Source organism: Cydia fagiglandana, chromosome 14 (genome assembly GCF_963556715.1).
Source record: "Cydia fagiglandana chromosome 14, ilCydFagi1.1, whole genome shotgun sequence".
In the NCBI taxonomy this organism is placed as follows: Eukaryota; Metazoa; Arthropoda; class Insecta; order Lepidoptera; family Tortricidae; genus Cydia; species Cydia fagiglandana.
In genome coordinates, this window is record NC_085945.1 from 13,435,633 (window position 1) to 13,460,024 (window position 24,392).

At 36.8% G+C, this 24,392-nt stretch overlaps 1 protein-coding gene across 2 annotated transcripts in view; it reads right to left on the reverse strand.

Moving 5' to 3' along the window:
* The window catches only part of LOC134670802 (transient receptor potential protein), a 54,408-nt gene extending 42,064 nt beyond the window's left edge, over positions 1 to 12,344 (reverse strand). The window contains exon 1 of one of the 2 annotated variants that reach the window (XM_063528624.1): positions 12,269 to 12,344. Coding sequence is in view for 1 of the 2 variants with exons in the window: in XM_063528623.1 (XP_063384693.1) it covers positions 1,697 to 1,753 (57 nt within the window). In the remaining variant the exon portion in view is untranslated. Of the gene's footprint in view, positions 1 to 1,696; positions 1,774 to 12,268 lie in introns of those variants that run through there. The other variant, XM_063528623.1, reaches the window with a different exon arrangement.
* Positions 12,345 to 24,392: the final 12,048 nt, after the last annotated feature.

The window sequence follows — 24,392 nt, forward strand, 5'->3', positions numbered from 1 at the left end:
TCAAGCTATTTTACTAACCGGTATCCGGCCGGATAGTAGGTCCCTATCCGGTATCCTGCCGGATATTAAAATCATGGCCGGATAGGCCGGATACCGGACAGTAACCAAATATCCGGTGCATCTCTAATCCTATGTCCTATCTCGGACCAAACTACAAAATTTTAAGTAATAGTACTACCGTACAGAAAAGACACTTCCTAATACTTCCTAAGTTTGACAGGGATTCAGGGTCGAATCATGATATCCCTTCCTAACTTATGGCACTATCCTTTTCGACTATTTTAGGGTTGTCAAAATCCAAGTAATTATCTTATCTGTGGTCGTGCACGCAAAGGGACGTCAATTTGTGTCAACCCTAATAATTGTTCGGAGCAATACTGAGCAGAACGGCGCCGAGTTTGCCCGAAGTCCGGAGTGTCTCCCCACTGGCCCGCTGCCGGCGGCATCCCAGCTTAGGTTTTTTATAAAGTATTTTTATATTTTACTTTTATGGTTTTAAACAATCTAATCTGACATTTATAATGAATAAAAAAGTAGGTACTTGCATTTAAAAAAGATTTGCCCATAAGATCCGGTATTTCAATATCACTGAACCACTTACAAGTCTAAAGCACTTCGCGAGGTAGAACCGTCAAGGAATGGTGACCGACTGCCGTTCCCCCAAAAGCCGAAACACCTAAAGTACATATTGAATAAACGTAGGTCAAATGATAAACAAATATACACAATACACAGTCAATGGTAATAGCAAGACAAAGTTATCGCTAAGGAAATTTTGCAACATTTATTTTCGATAGTTTGAGTAATAGTGTGTAATATAATATCTTTTGTGCCATAAATATTAAACTACTTCTTTGTCATAGTTTTATTACAAAAGTCGCAATTGAATTGATATTGGATCGAAAGCGTATAAATAGATATTTATTTTTGTTTTTTTTATTATTTTTTCATGAAGGCTTTGTCGGCGCGGCTGGTCGATTCCACAGGGGACCGTAGGGCTGGCGCGTACCTCTCTCAGCGAATCGCCCTAGCGGTACAGAGAGGTAACGCCGCCAGTGTAATGGGGTCCTTGCCGCAGTCCGAGCTGTTAGACGGGGCATATCTGTTATGATTGGGTTAAGTTTTTATACTGTAAATATTCTAGGTAGGTACTAATTTATTATTAATTTTTAATTCTAAGTTAATTTATAGTATTTTTTTTTATTAATTTCTATTGTTCCAAATGTTATTATTGTATATTTAACTGCAGTTGTATTTTTGCGTGAAATATACCCTTTTTGTTTCTAAATAGGTCACAACCTATTTAGATTGTAAGGATTATTTAGTTCAGTTCTTTTAAGGGTTACAAATAAAATCCGTTTATTTTATTTTCAATAATTAAGACACGTTACTCAATATTTTGAGTAATAAAAATAAATAAGTCAGCCAAGAATCGTTCAATAAAAAGAAAAAAATCAAAAATAACTCAGATACTAAAATTTTCCTCTATTTAATATTTCGTGGTTTCGTTACTGACGCCTCAGTTTATTACAAAACATAATATTATTCTTCTTTGAGTCTTACCAAACACAAAAAATTTAAACAAAAAACACTAAAATAATATATATATATATTAAATGAAAATTATTTCGCAGTAAACCCGTTTGTGTAATTAAATATGTGTACAAAACGCGAGAGTTTTAAAGTGTTATCTTACCAAAGAGTTGACGTTGAATCGCACCCGCACCTTATGTTCTTTTTTCCGTCGCCTCATCTTGGTATTATTTATTAGCTTTTCGCACATTAACCCATTTTTCACACTTTAATTTCAACGTTTTTTTTAAAACTAAGTATGTATTTTGTTTCGCTAAGTCATTTTGTAAACTTTGCTGAAATTTAAAATTATGAACAATTAGTACCTAATTATTTTTCTTTGTCTTAGATTTAAAATTTAAACCAATTTTAACACAATTATAAAAATGATTATTACTTAAACAACATTATAATCTTTATAATACATATTTAAAAAAAACAACAAGTGATGGTTAGGTAATATTGGTTTAAATGTGGTTTGCTCAAAAACTTTGCATTTAGTATTTATTTAGACATATAATATTTATTTGCACTGAAATTAATTTCTCAATTTCACTTGTAATCACAATTCACTTTTAACATATAAAAACCCGTCTAAATCTTGGCTCACTCCGATTCCCGGATATCTGCGCGTGCGCTCTCACTAAAGAGCGTCTTACTCTGAGTCAATCAAAACACAGTTACTGCAGACTGATCTATATCTACAGCGCCGGCCAAAAATATCACCTTTGTGTCTGAAGGGTCATGACAAATTTCTTAAACAACCTCTCCGTGTCATAGATAGACGGAGAGGTTTTTTAAGATTTTTTTTTAGTTATATAGTTTATTAGTTAATAGTTTTAGTTATGCAATTCATCCTGATCAGGGTGACATCAGATGCTGAATTGAAATAAATTTGAATTAAATTAATATATTAAGGCTCAAAATATGGATAATAGCTAGTTGTATAAGTGAATATTCGCTATATCAAAAAATGTTTTTTGGAGACCGGCCCTAGTCGAAAGTGACGTTTTTGTTTGAAGAAACGTCACATTTGACACTGACATATATCTAATTCATATCGGTTCTAGATCTATTAATTGACGTATTTCAAAATTCGAATCGGACATTTTATACTTTATCGTGGTAACGGTAAATCGTACACGTTACCGTCGTCGTTGTATGAATTATTAACGTTCAGTAAATGTCAATATTTTTAGGGTGATGTCTGGACCTTTGTCAGGATATTCCAAACTTCGCATGACAATCCTATGTCTTTCCCATCACGGAACAATGGTGTTCCGGACCTTTGGGAGGCGTGCCCGGAGCCGAAGCCAACACGTAGAGTCCCTTTTGACACTTTAATGAAACGTAAGGGGTACACCGAGCGGATGCTGCCCTTACCCGTGTCATAATGGGACGCACGCAGAGGCCGCACCCGCCAGGGTGTAAGGGTTATTAAGAGTTGATGGAATCTAAAATGAACTAGGTTATTGGGTGAAAGCGATGAACTAAGTACTGAGTTATGGGGTAAAAAACCGGACGCCTGCCTAATAAAACGTTATGCAATTTTATTTCCGGCAGACGGTGACTTATTATTATATGTATTATTATGTTTACATTTGTTTGCTATGGACTCCACACGAGTGCGGGCTCTCTTGAAATGCATCCACTTAGGCTTGCGAGTATACCGATCGATAAAGCCGCTCCTTAAGCAAATCTGGTGGCGAACTATAACTTAATCGGTCTAACTCGATTAAGTACTCGTCCCTATTCTGACCTCTATTATCATAACGACTATTGACAGTAATGTCAGTTGGTGCCATAGAGAAATATAGTAAGAATAGAGTGCTCACTCCATACATCCGTTTTGATACCAGAACGACTATTATTTTCGCAGTCGACATCTAGCATCGAGTAGCGGAATTATCAATACTTACCGCTGCTGATGTATTTAGTGAGCACTCTATGTATTTTTTCTCTATGGTTGGTATCTGTTAATTGTGTTTTTGGTTTAAATGTACTTAAATAAATAAATATTTGGGGATTGGGGACAATCTTACACAGATCGACCTAGCCCCAAACACAGCAAAGCTTGTACAGTCGCCGTCAGATATATCGGAGCGGCCAAGGTGTTCACAATATCTGAACGCGCACTCTAATGCCCTGACAATAGAGGCGTGTTCAGATATTTGTGAACACCTTGGCTGCTCCGATATAATATATCTGATGGCGACTGTACTATGAGTATGTATGATGATTGATAAAAACTACCCTATGCCTTTCTCGGGCCTCAGACTATCTTTTTACTAAATTTCATTTAAATCGGTTCAGCGGTTTAAGAGTGAGAGGTAACAGTCGGACAGACAGACATAGTTACTTTCACATGTAGTAAAATACTATGTCTAATGGTTTACAAATTTTAATTGTCTGTCAATCAGTCATTAAGTCGTAATAGTTGAATACAAACCGTTTTTCAACGTTCCAGATCTAAATCTCGATCAGTCTCACCATATATCACTATACCTGGCCTATAAATATACTGTTAAATCTTCTTAAAAGTAACGTAATTTTCCAATCGAATATAGGTCGTATTGTCTTCTCATTAAGGTTCAAAAGGCTACAGTATGTTTTTTCGATTCGAAGAGCCATATAGCAATGTAAACAAATTAGTCATAACGTCTGGATCAAAGATGTTTTAGTGCCGATTTTATAGAACGAGACGGGAATAGGTGTGACGTGTCACTGAGTCACTTCGCACTTCGCATCCTCCTGAACTTCTTAAGGGGAAGTTCCGAAGACTCGTAAGAATGTCCCTAATGTGAATCTGAAGTTAGTTTAGAAGGCAATTAGTTTACGAAGTCAAAGGGGTCGCCTTTTCCTTTGTTAGTGTGTTGCTTTGTGTGACAAAGTTTATGTGTGTATGTTTAGGTTATTTATACAAGGCAATATTTAGGTATCATCATCATCTTCTCAGCCATAAGACGTCCACTGCTGAACATAGGCCTCCCCCTTGGACCTCCTTCTGCATGATGGGGGGTGAATGCCATAATCGCCACGCTTGGCAGGCGGGTTGGCGATCGCAGTCGAGTACACCGAATTTGAGGGACGCTGCTGCCCGTCCACCGGTGGTCTTGGACGTAGTTTAAGTATATTAGTTGTACGTAGTTAGGTATATTTAGGTATAGTTCGTAGTTTTGTAACAGAGCCCGAGCTAATTATATTGTCTATTGTTAAGTAAAACCGCTCGTGCCACGTGCCACAACCACCTGCATAAAAACCTGCGTACTTCGGTTACTGAGTGCCGGCGAGTCGAACACTACAGAACCAGTCTAAAATGTGTCATCGAGATGCGTAACAAAGGCGCGTTATCGGAGAGCGCACCTACACTGGTTTTTTGAGCGTTGGACTAGCCCACGTTCAGGTGCCAAATAGAATAGGTATGACCCTTTTTTGCAGGTAAGTAGCACGTGCGGTTTTACTTAACAATAGACAAGAGGATTAGCCGCCGGGCTCTGTTACAAAACTACGAACTATATACAAAACCTAAAACTGGCGGGAACCCGTACAATACCCGTACGTGCCTGTTGGCTGGGTAAGGCGAATTACGTACCCGTATGGCCGGCCTTGACGTTGGGGCCTGTTTATACCTAGATTGGTGTTTATTGAGAGTTGAATATACATTTGCTACTATATCAGATTGACTGCATCGTATCTAACTTCTTACACATAATAATGTATAAAAAAATAAATTTTAAAGGCCCACTGCATCTGACATCTAAAGACCAATACACATCGCCGCCTTGTGCAGCCGTGCACACGTTGGGAGCGTGTAGGTACTGAATGTTTATTTCAGATTTTTTTTCTAAGTTGTGATTTTTTTTTATGAAATAGGAGGCAAATGAGCAGACGGATCACCTGGTGGTAAGCGATTACCGCCGCCCATGGACACCCGCAACACCAGAAGCTGGCCGGGCGTTGGGATTTATTTCTGCCAACAGACTATTTTATTGTACAATATTGATTTACAAAAAGAAGTTATTTGTGTCTCTATTAAGATAAGAAAATATATCCAATGTACGCGAATGGTTAGAATTAGGGTCTCCCCAGATATATCGACGCACATTCGGCAAAAGCCGATAGGAATAAAGCGTTACGTCTACGCAATAAGAGCGAGAAAGCTGTCGACTGCAATGTCAAATGAGCCGAGCCGAACGCCGACCTTTTTCGCTCTTATTCAAAGAATATAATACTCACTAGGAGAAGAACGATAACTCCATACAAAAAAATGTCCCCAAACGTTTATACGTTTATACTAGTAGCACCTTCGTTGTGTACCAAACACTAAAGTTGACAACCGGTTTAGCCTGGCGGGTATAGGTAGGTATATAGTAATTCTGTTGATAAACATATTTGTTATCTTCATATCACGAAATATATGAAAGGTGCAAATAAACCCTTGTTTGTGGTATTATCAATTGATTTAAATAAAAGGCATGTTTATGTTTATAACATTGTATTAATTATTAAACAATGTTTTACATATAGAAATATACACTGAAAACTGGCAACTGGCAACTTAATAAAAAATAGACATTAATAAAGCGCATTCACAAAGTTTTCAGTATAATACAAATAACATTAGGCATGCCTACCTATTATACACTTTACACACAGATACACTACACTTTACACACGGCATTTTACACGATTTCCAACTTGTATTCCAACATTTCTTCACGGTTAATTAATACGCTTTCCAGATGCGTTATGACTCGGTTCCTTCTGAACCCACTAAAGCTGTAAATTTCACTCTGGCTGCTTCAACAGCCGTTGCTCCGCATTTAGCACATTTTCTATGTGCATTGCTGTATTCCATGTAGGTACAGACTTACAGTCTTAAGTGGTAGTACCGCTACGTTGTATTTATTATTTAAAGATCTAATAAATAAAATTTTCGTTATGAACTTTAACCACAGCAGTTGGACAAAGTCATTGACAAATATATTTTTGTATTATGGTGGGTAGCCGTACCTACCCTCCATATATTTTATGGACTTTGATAAAGGCAGTTTGAAGCAAATATTCAATTTTAAAACTTAATCGCGTATAATTAAGTTTTAAGCGTTTTAAGTCCCGTTTTATGATTAATAATATATAAAATTCGTGATAATTTAAATCAGAGTTGCGAGCAATGTTGCTGTAGAAAAATGTTTTTATTTTTATTACTCGTAACTTTTTCTTGGAGGCCAACGCACACATAGAAGCTTCAGGCGCACACATGCGCAATTATTTGGGGACATAACTTTCTTAGGAAGTGAACAGGCCTTGCTCTTATTGCGCAGACATAACGCTTTTTCCTATTGGCTTTTGCCGAATGCGCGTCGATATATCTGGGGAGACCCTTAGAAAACCTATCAGGAAAATAAGCTACCTATTGAAAAATAAATATAAAGGGAAAACATGCCAATGGAAGTTATTGATAAAAAATTAAGTGATAAAAATTGCGAATGACATAAATGGCAACCTGGAAAAAACGATTTCCGGCAAATAAAATAGGTAATATCACGTGTCTATGAAAGCCGTAGCCGTGTTGCATTCGCAATGGTGTGAATTGGCCTTAATATGTCGATGTTAGAAAACATGGCGCCAAGGAAACTACTTAAATCTTTACATTAAGTAAACTTCCAATATTGATGCAACTGAATATAGGGAACTTACAGTCGCCATCAGATATATCGGAGCGGCCAAGGTGGTCATTAATATCTGAGCACGCCTCTATTGTCAAGGCGTTAGAGTTCGTGTTCAGATATTGTGAACACCTTGGCCGCTCCGATATATCTGATGGTGACTGTACAGAGGTTATTCGAGACTGTTTGTTTATTTAGCACTAATCTACCGGAACTATGGGTTTTTACGTTACACATCAAAGCCAAACCAAAATGATGTAACTTATATGTATTAATAAGCAAATATGTCGTTTTAGAATAGAATCGTATAGTTATTGGGCTTGTAAAAATACATATCCAGAGCACAATTCAGATGTAATAACTTGTTAAGGTTTTGAAATGGTATTAATACGATGATTGGCGCACATCTCACGCACGACTTTCACATCATTTCGCGTGCACCAATCAGCGTGAGCGATCTTCAAGGTCGTCAAAATAAGATCAAAACCGTAACATGTTGTTGAATCTGAATTGGGCGGGTCCAGTCGCACGTAAATCTTGGCCGCTAACGTAAACAAACATAAAATAATATGTTAACGTGGGTGCTTTTATAATATTTGATTCTATGAAAACATACAAAACGGAGGTCAGAATGCTTTTTCGTAGCCACGTATTTTGTACAATCGTAATAGTAATTTTGCACCGGAATCTCTATGGTGACGGAATCAATTCAGATATCGTCTTTGGATAATATACTGCCGTATTCGAACTTCAAGATATTCACAAGAGACGTCACGTACTAGATCGATTCTAGATACGTTATAGTTTAGATATCAACTAGTTCTCTTTTGCTGCAATTGCAGCGCAATTCGGGCATCAAATGTCACTTTTACGTTAGATAGAGTAAGATATCTATTAGATGTGAATTGGATCTCTAAGTCATACCTATCCTGTGGAAATCGTTCAAGAGTATCTCCGGAATCGCGCAAATGTCAAATTTGACAGGTCAAATCTTAAACATAATCGTTATCGTATCTTGGTGATGTCTAAAAGATATCTAATAGAAGTATATTTCAAAATCCGAATCGGATCCCTACATTCGTATTAAAGTCGTTGTAAGAAGAATGTTATTAGCGATGAATCTTACTTGTATACAGGGTGGAAAAAAATTATCGACCCTGGAGGGAAAGTGCCTTAAACCTTAAGTGAGCTCATTTACTTATAAAAAAACATACTTTTAATTAAAAAAAACAACGACCCTGAAGGGAAAGTGACTTAAAACCTTAAGTGAGCTCATTTTACTTAAAAAAACATACTTTTATTTAAAAAAAAAACAAAACTGAATGCACTTTCCCTCCAGGGTTCATTATATTTTTCAACACTGTATATACAAAGGGGTTTATTTGACATAATTATTGAAGGTCATAATGTAATGATTGTTAGATTATCATTACTGTCATTAGTCATAATTCTGAAACCGTTAACTTTTCTGGATTTTCGTAAGGTTATGCTACTATAGATATAGGTTAGATTTGTTTTATGGCAATCCTGAAAACATACGCGTTTCTGAGAAAAACCAAATTATGACTAACGAAAATGTGGACAAACAATACATTAAGTATGACTTAAAACTTTATGGGAAACAATAGAGACCTATATACAAAACCTTAACTGACATTTTCTGAATATTAGATTAAAAGGAAGGACGTATTCTTGACCTCGTTTCAGTTAATGGCAAGCGATGATGGTGTTTACTCAATATTTTGTCTGCTGGCGTTAGCTTTTAAGGAAGCTATCATACTTATGCATAGCTAAATGAATTATTTAAGGAATTATCCGCTTTTACCATCAAGCGTAACAGTACTAACAGTGTTTTTTAATCATTATAAATGACGCGAACCCTGTGTTGTAAAAAAATATTGCGTGCCTCCCATCAATAGGAGAATTTTCTTCGGGACCTTTTCCCTCCATATACTGCGAACTTGAAAGACCTCAAAGAGGTCGCGAGAGATTTAAAAAAACATATTTAAATATCAAAAAAAGAAATTGAGCGTATGAAGATTATTTTACAGACAATAATACATTACACTGCCCAATGAAATGCAATAAAATATATGAGTATAAGTTACTATAACTAGATTCCTTCCTTTAGACCTTCAAATCAAGAGTGAACAGGTACCTTCTGGGCGAGCTCGCACCATCGTAGGCCACGTCTACGCCTCGGCTAGTCTGTGGCCATGAGTAAGCCCATTCATAATAATAATAAAAAAAAAGATTAGCCGTGGAGTTATTCTATTGTCGCCATCAGATATATCGCAGCAGCCAAGCTGCTAGAAAAACTGTGAACACCTTCACCGCCCGTAATATCTGATGGAGACTGTACTAGGTGACTGAAGTAAACGACACGCTTCAGATAAGAAAGCATATTAAAAGTTTTACTTAAAGTATTTAGTGTCAAGTATGTTTAATTTTTATTCTTTTCATGTTTCTTCTTTAATTGTAACATGTTTTTTCTACATGTTTTATGGCGAACTATGCGCCAACTTTTGAAATAATTAGCCTTCTCTGGTCAGATATGTTTCTTTACCGATTTTTGACATTCAACGGTGAATTGTGATACGCTTAATTTGAAGAATCACTTTGTAGATTTCTATCTTAACGTCATGTCTACTGTTCAAATGTTTTTGAAATCTTCATAATTATCCAATTAACTCCTGCTACAGTTTACTTTTGTTCAAATTCCTTGAGAACAAGTTAGTAGCGTTTGATGCAGTAATAGAAGCCGACGTGGAGCCACCAAAGTTAGTTGAGTTTAATTAATTGCTACTTCCTGACTGTTTGGAAGTGACTGTTCCGAAACAGGTTTATTGTGTGGGTGTTGGTAGTTAACAATAGGCTAGTTGGCTTCGTAAATTTAATAGAGATGTTTCCTCTACTTAAAATAAATTATTTCACACCGTGCACGGAATAAAGCACCAGATAATAATTAGAAAAACATAGACAGCGGTTATTTTTAAGCACTATTTCTATTTAATAAATCGGATTGAAATATAAAAAGTAGGTGAGTTGACTGTGACGTCACGACATTCGTTTTCATATAAATTCCATATTAGCAAAAAGAATAGATAGTATAGAGGGGTCCTGTCAAAGTAAATTTTGTAGTCACGGTACATTAACTGCCATCTATCGACACACGATTAAAACTTAAAATAAAATTGAAAATGTATAAATGAATTAAAATATGTTTACGGATATATGATTATTAATTTTTATTGTTCCACACTGACCCATGTTCTTTCACTGATACGTGTTAAAATTGTTAAATATCAAACGGTGTCGCCAACGCCATCTAAACGACAATAGGCCAAAGGTATATGGCGCCATTTATTCGAGAGTGACTTTTGCTTGACATCCGAGGCACGTTTTTTTCTTAGACTTTATTTATCTTATACGGAGTTATATATATCTCTGATATTAGCAAATTGTTTTGACAGTTCTAAAAAAGAAGCTGATTTGACTAGTAGGAATGTAGCCTATTGTATCGCAGAAATCACGAAAGACGATTATGGAACATGAAAATACAGGTTATTTTTTTACGCTGGCAACAAACAAAAACTCATTATAGGTATAATAGATAGGTACTCTTGTGATTTATGTAAGTAATGTAAGCATAAAATGCTCATAAGTTTGGCTTGTACCAAAATAGTTGGCAATAGATTTATCCATGTCTTTAACTTTCGGAAACAGGAAATCATAACATAAATCTCTGTAGGTATGACGCATTATTAGAGCCTTCTGCCAGTGTAACTTACGTAATGGTGGTATTTTAGTAGGTGCGTACTAAGTAGATATTTCTAGCTTTTTTAATGAAAGGAAGACAATTTTTGGTTCTGGTCTGATGAATTTATGCTTTGGTTTAAACAGCTTGATATATATTAATAAAAGCAGATGTTACAAGCAAACAAATACTTATTTAGGTCCTAATAGGACTACCTAGGAGCCACTAGGGCTCCGTGATCTGTAGACCTCGCGAGGATAGCTTAAACTGAACAAATAAGTACATACACGACTCCGCCGTTTAAATAATAGAAAAACTGAATCGACAAAAAAAAACTGTTTTACATCGAACCTGCTTACAAAATTTCACGAAAATCGGTTGAGAATTGGGAGACCATCTGGACACGTGAAAGACATACGAAACATTTTGCCCAAGCCGAAATGAAAACATTCGCTAACGCTTCGATCTTCTGTTCCAGAAAAATTAAAAAATACACGTAGGTAAAAGCAGTTCTCTTCCAATCTTTATAATAATTAAGCACCGTCCAAAACAAGTAAGGGATCATTCTAAACTTTTTGGAACAAAGATAACTTTCGTATTTTTTCATGCGTAGGACTCAAATACCAACCTGTGAAAATATTTAATTACGAAACCAATTTCCGCTTGGCCCATATACGCTTTGGCTTAAAATTTTAACCGTGTTAAACCAGAAATGTGCTCCTATTTTAATATTCTCGAATTCAGGGGCGTTCCAGAAAAGTATCTGGCACGTGATGATATTTTTTCTACAGTTCTGATATAGCTAAGAAGTCGATATTTGGCAGGATAACGTTCGATAACTTAGCTTTAAAGTCAACGGTATATAATACAGATTTCTGCAGGTTATTAAGGTAGGTAGCCACATGCGTCACGTTTCCGACAAAGTACCTAAACCTTTTTGTGAAATGCCCCTTCAGTATTTAATACCTATCGTTCGTTATCGACTCTCGTGGAAAGTCCCGAAATTTAAAGATTTTTTTTATCGTATTGCAAACAAGATTTGAGTCGCTTAAAATGTTAGAAAGAAAAAGAATTAAAAAACTATATCCAATGTCTTGGCTCATAGGGCAGAGTCTTCTTCAATAAACTTTCTCTTATATATTATTAGGGCTTACTTAGGGCTTACTGAAAATTCTTGGACTGGCCACTTAGAAAAAATAAGTCTTCTCATATATCAGAATCCAGAAACTTTTAGTATGGCCCACGTATTAAAAAGATAAAATGGACTTACCGTATTCACGTGGAATCCCAGTGGCTGAACATTATTTTAACCGGCACCGTTTAGCGGACTCGCCAGTCCAGCGGGACACTGGACAATATTGTAAGTGTGTCCATGTTAATCGAATTTCATCGATGGGGTGGCCGCGGTTTGCACAGCTGATATCGATGTCGCCATTTTGCGGGACTGGGTGTAACCATTTAAGTACCCAGGTACGTTGGTACCTGGTAGGTAGGTATGTAGATACTTAGTTTACTTTTGTCCTCGTTACAATTGTATTATATTCTTGCTAAGAAAATAAGAGCGCGAAAATAAGATAAGGCATGGATCATTTTATATAATGTTGTACACCTACACTTTGTTTTTCAAATTTGGTGAATTTTATGCGATTTCATCTCATAATCACGAACTCTTTTGATCCAACAGGAACAGGAAAAAAGTGTCCCAAACTTTTCACATCCATTTTGATACACTTTTTCATATGATGGTAACTGGACTTCTTATGGTAACGGAATTGAAACAAGGATATATGTATGGCAATTTAGGGATCCTATTGGGATCTAACAAGCCCATGATTCTGTGTAGAAATAACATAAAAATACCCAAATTTAAAAAAAAAAACTATACAGCATTAAATATAGGTGGCAATGGGCCATTGATGTAGGTATTCCATACGAGCGCCATACTTGGCCCTTCAGATAGTAATATCGACCAATGAAACAATTTTCATGACTGATACGTATCATAAACACGTTACGAAAACCTCTACATTACTTTAGGCTGTAATTTCTAGGCGATGTCTCTATCTCTGTTTTTCGTAAATTTGATGCTTATGGTAGCCCTCAAGTATGCCCTCTAAACATGGTGGCTAATGGTGGAAAGCCACAAGAAAATAAAGGTAGCATATGTGCGGCAATGAGTCGTATAATCTACAAATAAATCTCTCATCAACTAATCTATCGATAACTTTCCCCTCCCTACGCCTCAAGCCACGCTAATGTCATTAAAGTAAGTCCGCTCGCCAATACGTCTAATTTGTGAGCGTATATATCCACACGCATAAAGAAATTAATACATTAGCGAATGAATACCCTTTGATTACGTTAGCGTTATTGTGGCGAAAATAAATAACAATGGTCTGACGTTGTTGCTAACATATTACTATGATAAATAAATAAGTCATTTACGTCATCTAGGTTTATAAGAAACCCTGTATAATATTAGTTTTCCTTTGTTTCTTTTTATTGGTAAATGTAGGTAGACGGACGTAATACGATGAAGCTTGATTTAAGGCACTCGCAAGTGAGCGAGCCAAGCGTTATGTACAATTACTCCATACATTTTCCTTAACTTTCTCACTATCGACTGTCATTCACGGAACTCATGGTAGACCTTCAGCCCGACAACCATTCACCACGGGCACATTACACCTGCCAGGCTTGTGGTCGTATTTGCCGCTCCTGTATTGGCTTACACAGCCACGAAAAACGTTGCCGCCCTGCACTGCTTCTATACTGCCGTATTCGAACTTCAAGACATTTACAAGAGACGACACGTACTAGATCCATTCTAGATACGTTATAGTTTAGATATCAACTAGTTCTCTTTTGCAGCGCAATTCGGGCAACCAATGTCACTTTTACGTTAGATAGCGTAAGATATCTATTAGATGTGAATTGGATCTCTAAGTCATACCTATCCTGAGGATATCGTTCAAGAGTATCTCCAGAATCGCGCAAATGTCAAATTTGACAGGTTAGATCTTAAACATATCGTTATCGTATCTTGGTGGTGTCTAAAAGATATCTAATAGAAGTCTATTTCAAAATCCGAATCGGGCCCATAGTCTGTAATATAGATAGACTAGAAGGCCAAAATGATCTTTAAAACAAGATTGAATAGGCTACCAAAACAGTGAGCTTCATCTGTTGTTCGGTTTTGATTTCCTCATTTCTCATCACAGATGTGCTTGTGTTAATTTGTAGATACCGTAAAATGGGGTGAGATGGGTGAAATTTGACTTTCAAACATCGATACAATTTTATTTTTACATGTGAAAACTGAATGGTGTATATAATAAGTGGTTCAAACGTTTGTATTTTATTTTGGGTAGTTCCATTTCATAACTTTGACGATAAAGAGGAAAACCCACCTCACCCCGTAGTGCCTCGTATTTGGGGTGAGAGGGTTTTCCATACAAAGGTGATTTTGGAAGATTGTTGGATCGATTTTTTTTATTATGCGTATTACTATAGCCCCATTTTAAATTGGAATGCATTATTTTTGTAGCCTTAAAATCCCTTCTCACCCCCCTCTCAAACCTTCTCTCCCCATTCATAACCCAACTTTCCCCGCGAAACCTACTCACCCCGTCTTACGGTAGTAAAAAAACCTAAGTTGCGGGTTGCAGACTAAAGTTAAAAGTTGACGATGAACAGTAATCCACCTGGCATTGTTACATCTGGTTAGAACCGGTAATGCAATATGGCGGCCGGGGCCTTAACCGTGCCTGTATTTCCTACAACATTGACATTTCCACTGCATTTCCATGGGGTTCTCAAACTTTGGAATGTTACTTCCAGAAACCAAGTGTTTGATACGAATGTTTATGTCGGCGGCCGATCGTAAGATCAGGCATATCGTGAAATCCCTAGGCATATTGTGAAACGTGAAAATCTTTGACTCGTTCCCTGAGTCGAGCGGGGCTCCTATTTCTGGGCAGTTTGCCCTTCGGGCATCTGAAGCAACCTAACGAACCTATCTTACCTATATATTGGTTTAATGTGACTATCCTCAAAACAATACACAGGAACATTACGATCTGCCTGATCTTACGATCGGCCGCCAACATTTATTTTATCTCTATTAAAGGTCATATCCAGCAAGGTGCGTTTAGTATGTCTACTCAAAAATAAAGGAATTGCAGGTATTTAGAAAGTACCTTTCACTTTATTTAATAAAAAAAAACACATGTCCCACGCTTGCCAGAGTTGATAATCGTTCATTTTTTCATTGTAATTAACATCTGCATATACAATTTATAGAGCTGTCCATATTTTTCCTGCGGCTAATTCTGATATCCGTTCAATCTCAATAGAGTACTAAACTTAATGGATCTCGCTACTACAACTCAGAAGTTATTTCCAAGCCCTTATTTCAACGCTGGGCAGAAGTTGCTTAGTATTTAGGTACTACCTGCATGCACGCCACTAATACCACAGAATAAATAATAGTACTAGGTACAGAAGACTCACTCTCTAACAAAACGCGTCTGTCACGATCAGCACAGATATGGCCGCTAGGTGGCGACAGCGCCACGCGCGGCTTATGGCAAAACCCAAAATTGGGGTCGAACGGATGTACTTTTAGCTACCTGTAGCAAAGCGACGAAATAGCGGAGTGAGCCACGCCTGCTAATACTGAACCTCTATAGAGACAACGGCCTGTCTTCAACAACGGTATAGGTCAGTATCGAGCACAGTTTGAGCACCGCAGAGGGTTAACAAGATTAAATACGGCCGGAAACGAAGCTCCTGCACGCATGTGCACATAATGTGCAATCCATTTACACGGTTACTCAATCTGTACTTTATTGTAGATTACGTCAATATACTCGTAGAGCCCACACTCTCGGTATGTTTCTGGCATAGCAGAAAAATTCACACGCTTCTGATAAGTTTCGGTAGCTCAGTTGATTAAGAGCGATCAGGCCTGTGAGCCTACCGCGAACCACGTCTCTCTATCGCACTTTAACAGCTTCACTGATGTAGATATCAAGATAAAATTAAAATCCCTAAATAAACTTTCAAGAGCCGGTATCTCAAAAACTATTCAAGATATCGAAAAACTTGACTGGATAAAACTTGTAACTAATTTTATCAGCTTTCGGTTTGTCTTAGTAGTCATGTCGCTAAGACGCAAAGTTTCCAAGATATCAATGAAAAACCGAAAAATTCGACCTTCTTACCCCCCTCTACCCCCCAGCACCGGGGCTACAAACGGGGACTTTTGATATGTTCACCTCCTAACTAGTCCAAACAAAGTTACGGAGTCAAAAATTGTGTTCCAAGCATTTCCCTCTACAACGTTTTTTGAGCATTCATTTACTGACCTACTTGTAAATTCGTAAGTAGGTGTGACAGGGAGATAACACGTCGAACGTGGTTCGCGGTAGTCTATCTGTTCTAAGATGTCGCAAGTTTGTCTTGTCCGAAGCAAATATTTATTGATTTTTTTTCCTTTAGGTAATTTTAAATTTATAGTTGTGTACTTACTGCCGCGATTGTGACGTTCATTAGGTAGGTATCAAAAACTTTATTTCTCAAAGAAATTTACATTTCTCTCAGTGAGAAAAATTACATAAAATACAAGTACTTATAATAATATATTTATCTTGAATTACGTTCATTCCGTCCGGAAAATCCACAAGGCACAGTTGGTAAAACCACCATATTTCTCACCTAAAATAAAAAGTTACATCGATCTTTCAAATGTTATGATAATCAGATACGGCAATGCCATTTTCCCGAGTGAATGGAAATCACTTTTTCGGCTGGAGAACGCCCAGCCTTAAAAATTGGGTAAAAAAGTGGCTCCTTTTGACATTGTTGGCTAGACAGAGAAGTAAGCCATATTTTATTCAAATTCACGTTATTGTAGGTAATTTATAGCGGTGGTTTTTGGACTATAGTTTGCAATTTATTATATATCGTGTGAAAGATTTAAAGGATACTAATGGACTTTTAATGCCTTGTATTGATCGACGTGTAACGGGAATGAGACCAGTGATTTTGTTAAATATATATTAGGTACCGTTTTATTTTTAGGGTTCCGTACCCAAAGGGTAAAACGGGACCCTATTACTAAGACTTCGCTGTCCGTCCGTCCGTCTGTCACCACGCTGTATCTCACGAACCGTGATAGCTAGACAGTTGAAATTTTCACAGATGATGTATTTCTGTTGCCGCTATAACAACAAATACTAAAAACAGAATAAAATAAAGATTTAAATGGGGCTCCCATACAACAAACGTGATTTTTGACCAAAGTTAAGCAACGTCGGGAGTGGTCAGTACTTGGATGGGTGACCGTTTTTTTTTTGCTTTTTTTTTGTTTTTTTTGCATTATGGTAATACGGAACCCTTCGTGCGCGAGTCCAACTCGCACTTGCCCGGTTTTTTTTAATTAGATTAAACTCTTGGATTAAGCTTTACAACTGATGAATTTTGGAATATTTTAAGCTGTTATATTTTAGCTTAAATATGTATAGTATTGACTTGTTTTTAGGATGAGCATTTCGTGAGAGACGTTTAATACGTACTTATAAGAAAATAAAGGAAGTATTGTTCAGATAATTAAGAGCGCCTAATTTATAATTGATTGTACAGTCAGTATCATAAGAAGCGGATGAAAAAAACGCGCCAAAAGTACATGTCACTGTACTTTTTAAAATAGTGATATATCTCTGAACTTTGCGTTCAAAATAATCTGCCAAGGTGTAATTGTTCTAAATACAGAGATTTATCAATTACCTATATTGGAGAATGGTAGCTATTTTTGACCCATACCTAATCTGATAGGTATGTTACGTTTCATAGAGGTAGACAGTCATTTGACCGGATACGACGTCATTTGTTTTAGCCGGTTACAGGCTCCTAATGAGCCAACCGGATGATGTTACTATTTCGTAATTCTCATAGCTCCATCCTGGAAACATTATTGACTCTTATACGTCCTTAAGAGCCAACAGGAGTGGTCATTTCTCCATACAAACGTACTCGACTGTTTCCTCCGTGGGTTTTAATGCTAGAGCAATGTTTTTTTCAACACAGATTAATATTGTCAATATCTGTATCGGACCGTTTTGATTTTTTTTGATATTTTTGTTTTTTAAGGCGCTAGAGCCCTTCAAAAATGGCCAAAATGGCCTCATTGACTATGCCGCAATGAGAGGCGTAGTATTCAAAACTGATATCAATTAACCAAAAAAAGAAAAACGGTTCGACACAGATAATTTCATAATCATTTAGATTTCCAAATATGGTTACGATAGGTTAAGTTTTGGAGCCTCCAAAATCCTGCGTAAAAATCTCAAAAATCGAGGTTTTGTACACGACTGTTTCCTCAAACAGTCGTGTACAAAACCTCGATTTTTGAGATTTTTACGCAGGATTTTTCGCCTTGTCTTTATCACACTTGTTTTAGGAGCCGCTTCCGTTAGAGAGACGGGTATATTTACCTAAAATATTTAAAACTCAGCTCCTGTTTCGTCTTACTTCTTCGATTCAGCTTAATATCTTGATATTTTCAGGTGGGGTCTAGCCAAGATGACAATCGTTGTGTTGTACGGAAATTGTCACGTACCTTCGTAGCATCTGCCATCACGATACATTTTTTTGTTTGTTTGGCTTTCTCCAGGCAGGTGTAGTGTCTGAGGACCGAAGTCCACTGAGAGTTGGTCAGAAGTTATACCTCTATATATAGCAAAGAGAATAGAGAGTCACTGTCATTCAAATTATGTAGCCACAGTACATTTACTGCCATCTTTCGACAGAAGATTAAAACTGTTAGAACGCCATTTGACTTTAATCCTTATTCTTTCACTGATATGTGTTCATTTGTTAAATATTGAAATTAACGATATCTAACCGACAGTAGGCCTAAAGTTATGGCGCCATCGCTCGTAAAGATTGCACAAAGTCAAATGGCGTTCTAAGTTTTTGACAGTTTTAATCTTCTGTCGAAAGATGGCAGTAAGTTTACTGTGGGTACATAATTTACTTTGACATTCCGCCTCTATTTCAAATTCTCTCTGATATATAGCAACTGACATTTGAAACTCCGTAAGCGTTTCTAACTAATTGCGCTCTAGGTTTCTAATGCCATCTGTTAGAACATTGTGGCACAACGTTCGCAGTGACAGAGACGCCACAAGTTTAATTCATTCTCTTACCGGGGGAATCCTAAACTAAACATCCTCCAAGCTATCTTTACATACGCAACATGATTAAGCAGACGCCACGGAAAGCGTCCATTAATCTCCGGTACTAGTATAAATCATTACTGAGTGATTGTCATTCATGCTTCGCTTGATAAAGTCAGATTGATGGGTCTATTAGAAACTATAGTTATTTACTTTAAGACCGTGTAATACTTACCTACCCGTTTTTAATAAATCAAAACACTTGTTAAAGTACCTAGTGCTTCTTAAGTTATTTCGCACTTCCAATTTAAAGTACATTCTTTTAAAAGCTAAGTGGTGCCTGGCTACTCAGCCAGAAAGTTGGAACTTAACGCTTTTAGCAAACAAACGATGCCAAAATCTTATTGAAACCTTAAGGGAGTAAAAACCATGTTTTCTCAAGGACATAAACTTTTCTTATTGTGAAATATGGAAAAACTACTCGTGGGGTTATTTATTGTCCCTCTTTTACTGCTAAATATCAGGGTTATTGTAGGAAAAATGAACGTTAGAGAACAACTTTGTTGGCGATTCACTTGCAAACATTTTCTTTGGCATTGACACTAACGTGGGTAGCAATGTACAAATTGCAGAACATTCCCAAAAAGCGGAAACGTTCTCGAGAATGTTCTCAGAACATTCCTGCAACATGGAAATTATTGTTCAAACAAGAGAATATACTTGAAATAAAGTTTAAATAGGCATAACTTAAAACTAAATGTTATTATGCATATATTATTGTCTATTACAGTTAGCTATTTTGTTGATGTGTTAAGTTTACCAATAAATTGCTTAAATTCTCACTGTATTTCAGAGAACATTTCGACTTTCAACAATTTTTTACAAAAAACAATTTTTTTTTCATTAGAATCTAGAGGCCTCTATCTCCCGCCATGCCAAATCTCAGCGCGCTCGGACCAACTTGAAATTTTTTTTTTTAAAAGTCGGCTATTTTGATTTTTTTTTAATGCAGTTTGTTTTGTCTCGGGGCCCTCTATGACATTTGGTCGAGCACCCCCCACCTATCACGCACCGTTTAAAAGTTGCCATACAAAATAAAAGTGGCCAGTTTTCCCGCAAATGTAGCATTTTTCCAAAAATAATTTTTTCATAGGTATCTAGGGGACTCCAAGATTCCGTGACCAAAATTTCAGCGCGCTAGGACAACATTAAAAAAGTAAAAAAAAAGTCGGCCATATTGAAAAAAAATGGCGGCGTCACAAACTGCCAGGGTCCCTCTATGACATTTGGTCGAGCACCCCCCACCTAAGTCTGACCGTTTGGCCGGGCCGTCATACATTTTTCTGACCGGAAGCGGACGACCAAAAGTCGGAATTTTCTGGGGGTAAGGACTACACCTAAACTATCGTGAATATTCATGGTATAAACTACGATAAGTAAATAAATTCTCGTTCTCGAGAACATTCTCAGAAGTTACCGAGAAATTCTCATGTGGAAAGTTTCGCAACTTTGGAAAGTTCTCGTGCGTGCATTGCTAAACGTGGGTTTTAGGTTTTCGTACCCAAAGGGTCAAAATGAATGTTATTAAATATTTATCACCCAAAATCATCATTTAATAAGTTAATTCTACCAGCTAACATAAGAACAACTCAAAATTTGCATTTGATTACTTTGCCTCACATGTGAATAAAATGCAACTTTGCTATCAGTTTTTGAAGTGCAAAGTGAGCCTTTCCGAGCTGGTGTGGAGAAAAGTAAGTATCAGTGCCATTATTGTCCATGGTGTTTGAAAAAAATTTGAGACAAGGCTGAACAATATTATAGGCTATCGGAACGTGGGGTAGGTAGTGTATAATAAAACAGCTTTTAAAAGATAAGAAACTTATATTGTTCGTTTCAACTAAAATTAAAATTACATGATGGTCAAATTGCTATGGGATGACAGACGTTTTCCAAGTGTTGTCACATTCAAATTAAATGAATAATGTGGCCAGTTTGAGACCTACTTTTCTATACAAATTGTGTGTTAAAAATGAACTTATGTTTAATATTATTGAACATAGTTGGCCAGGGCAAAGTATACTCACAAGCATGTAGAAGCGTAAATTAAATACATTCAACTATAAGAATATAACAGAAAAATGTAAATCTTCTTTTACATTATAACAATAAAACATTAATTGCTAACTGCTCGTTTAGCTCTTAAAATAATTAATTACTTATGTCTAGCCCTACGACAGGGTCTGAGTCTTGGGATCGGATATTAAGCCACATAAACATAAGTAAAACAGCTTATACAAGACAAGCTTAAATGGGCAATGGACAGATTTTTTGAAGTGATCTAGTGTATATTTTATTATTCATCTTCACCTCTACAACTCTGACCCTACCATCAGGTCCAGGGATTATCTTAACGACTCTCGCCATAGGCCAGTTTAAAGGTTTAATATTATTGTCTGTTCTAACAATTACAAGGTCGCCGACTTTTAAATTGGGCTGAGCATGCTGCCATTTAGGGCGATTTTGAAGCTGTGTAAGGTAGTCCCTTGACCAGATCCGCCAGAAATCTTGTTTTATTTTTGTCAACATATTCCAAAACCTTAATCGATCAATACATTTATTCGACAAATCTATTTCGGGGTAGCTTGTCATAGATTTACCTATAAGAAAGTGTCCAGGCGTCAAATATTCATAGCTTGAAATGTCAGAATTCAAAGGCAATAATGGCCTAGAATTTAAAATCGCCTCAATTTCAGTCATCACTGTATACAAGCCTTCAAATGTCAAAGCAATATTACCTACAATTCGTTTAAAATGGTGTTTAAAGCTCTTCACTCCAGCCTCCCATAAACCACCAAACTCTGGAGCATAACTTGGAATAAACTTAAATTGAATGTAGTTTGGTAGGCAATAGTTCTCCACAGCATCTATGTGAGACTGGGATGTGAATAATTCATGAAGCCTTTTTAATTCGTTGGAAGCACCTTTAAAGGTCTTCGCATTGTCACAAAAAATCTTAGTAGGCATACCCCGCCTGGAAATGAATCTTTTGAGGCATGCCAAAAATGCCTCTGTAGTGAGGTCGCTGACCAACTCCAAATGTAGGGCCTTGGTCGCAAAACAAACAAAGACAGCAATGTATCCTTTGGTAATTATTGGGTTCCTAATCCGCGCTACTTTAACATTAAATGGGCCACAGAAGTCTACGCCAACTATATGAAAAGGCCTAACTGCATCTAACCTCTCCTTTGGCAACGAACCCATCAATTGTTGAGCAGCCTTGAATTTCATTTTAGCACAAGTAATGCATTTGGTTACAATATTTTTAACTTGACATATACCACTAATTATCCAGAACCTCTCTGAAAGTGAGCCTAGCACTGCCCTTGCCCCTGCATGCTTAAGTCGCAAATGCTCATTTTGAATGATTATAGTGGTCAAGTGACAGTGTTTGGGTAATATAGCAGGATGAATTTGACTATATGGAATATCCTCTGCATTTTGTAACCTGCCTCCCACTCTCATAACATCATTTTTATCTAGAAAGGGATGCAAACCGGCTATGCCAGATTTTATGGGTAGACCATTTTTGAGTGCATTGACCTCTGAAGCAAAATACTTATTTTGAATGCATGATATGATAGCCGTTAGAGAATCATTGAGCTCTTTGGGCATAATAGAGCTTAATATTTTTTCATTATTATTCTGCATTCTGCAGTTATGGCAGAATCTCAAAATATATGCAACAACTCTTTGGAGTTTGTTAAAGTCAGAGTAGGTACTTATTTATAATATCTAATATGCTGTTATGAGGGTCATCAGCAGGTTGAGTGATAATTATGTTCACACTTACATCACTACTGTGTATGTCAGAAATAGGTAGAATAATTTCTGAAGGCACATGCTCATAATCAGCCTTGGACAAATCACTAGGTCCATGCCACCAAAGCTTGTTGACCATAAGCTTCTGTGGATCACATCCCCTAGAAAGAAGGTCTGCAGGGTTGTTAGATGTGGTGACATAGAGCCACTGAAAGTCCTTGGTTAGGGCTTGAATTTGTGAAATTCTATTTGCAACATATGTATTTGATTTGGCAGGGCCACTACTACCCTTGATCCATGCTAAGGTTATCTGGGAGTCACTGTGCAATAATACTTTCAAGTCAAATCTAGATTTTAAGATGTTATATACCCTATGTGCTAGTTTTGCTAGCAACAGCGCGCTATTTAATTCCAGTTTAGGTATAGTAATATTTTTGATTTCGAACAGAGTAGATTTGTGTCTACTGTTTCATCTGAATTTATAATTCTTAAATATACACAGCAGCCAAATGCCTTCATAGATGCATCTGCATATCCAATTAATTGGGCATAAAGTTTATTGGAAGTATTTACACATCTAGGTATAGCAAGAGTTCCCATGCCCTTCAGATTGTCTATAAAGGCATTCCACTTTCTAAGCTCTTCTTGGGGTAATATAGTGTCCCAATTTAAATTTTTAATTGACCATAGTCTTTGCATCAATAATTTAGCAACTACTATTATGGGACCTATCAAACCCAAAGGGTCAAACATCTGGCCAATATAACTCAACACCTTTCTTTTAGTGTTAATCTCAGTCTCATCCGATGCAGGACATTTGAATGTAAGCTCATCATTAAGAACGTCGCATTTCAAACCTAAGGTTTTGACAATATTATTTTGATTTATGTCTAGCTTTTCTAAACATTTATGCTCACTGGGAATTCCATCAAGAACTTGTGGGAGGTTAGAACACCATTTGTGGAGTATAAATCCCCCTTTTTTTAACATATCTATAAGCTGATCCTTCAGCTCAATCAATTGACCTTGTTCATCAGAACCTGTAATAACATCATCAACATAGGTGCTTTTGAACATTGCCTCAGCAGCCAATGGATATTTTTCCTTATACCTTTGACCTAACTCAATAAGGCACCTAGTCGCTAAATAATTTGAGGGCTTCAAACCATAGGTAACTGTCTGAAGCTGCAAACATTTAATGGGTTCGCGAGGAGTATCACGCCACAATATGTTTTGAAGAGAAGCTTGCTCAGGATTCATACGAATGGCCCTAAACATTTTTGTAACGTCACAGCTAAGTGTGTATATATAGATTCTCCATAGAAGCAGAATGTCAAATAGTTCACTCTGGACCATAGGTCCATTTAAAAGGACATCATTTAAAGACACTCC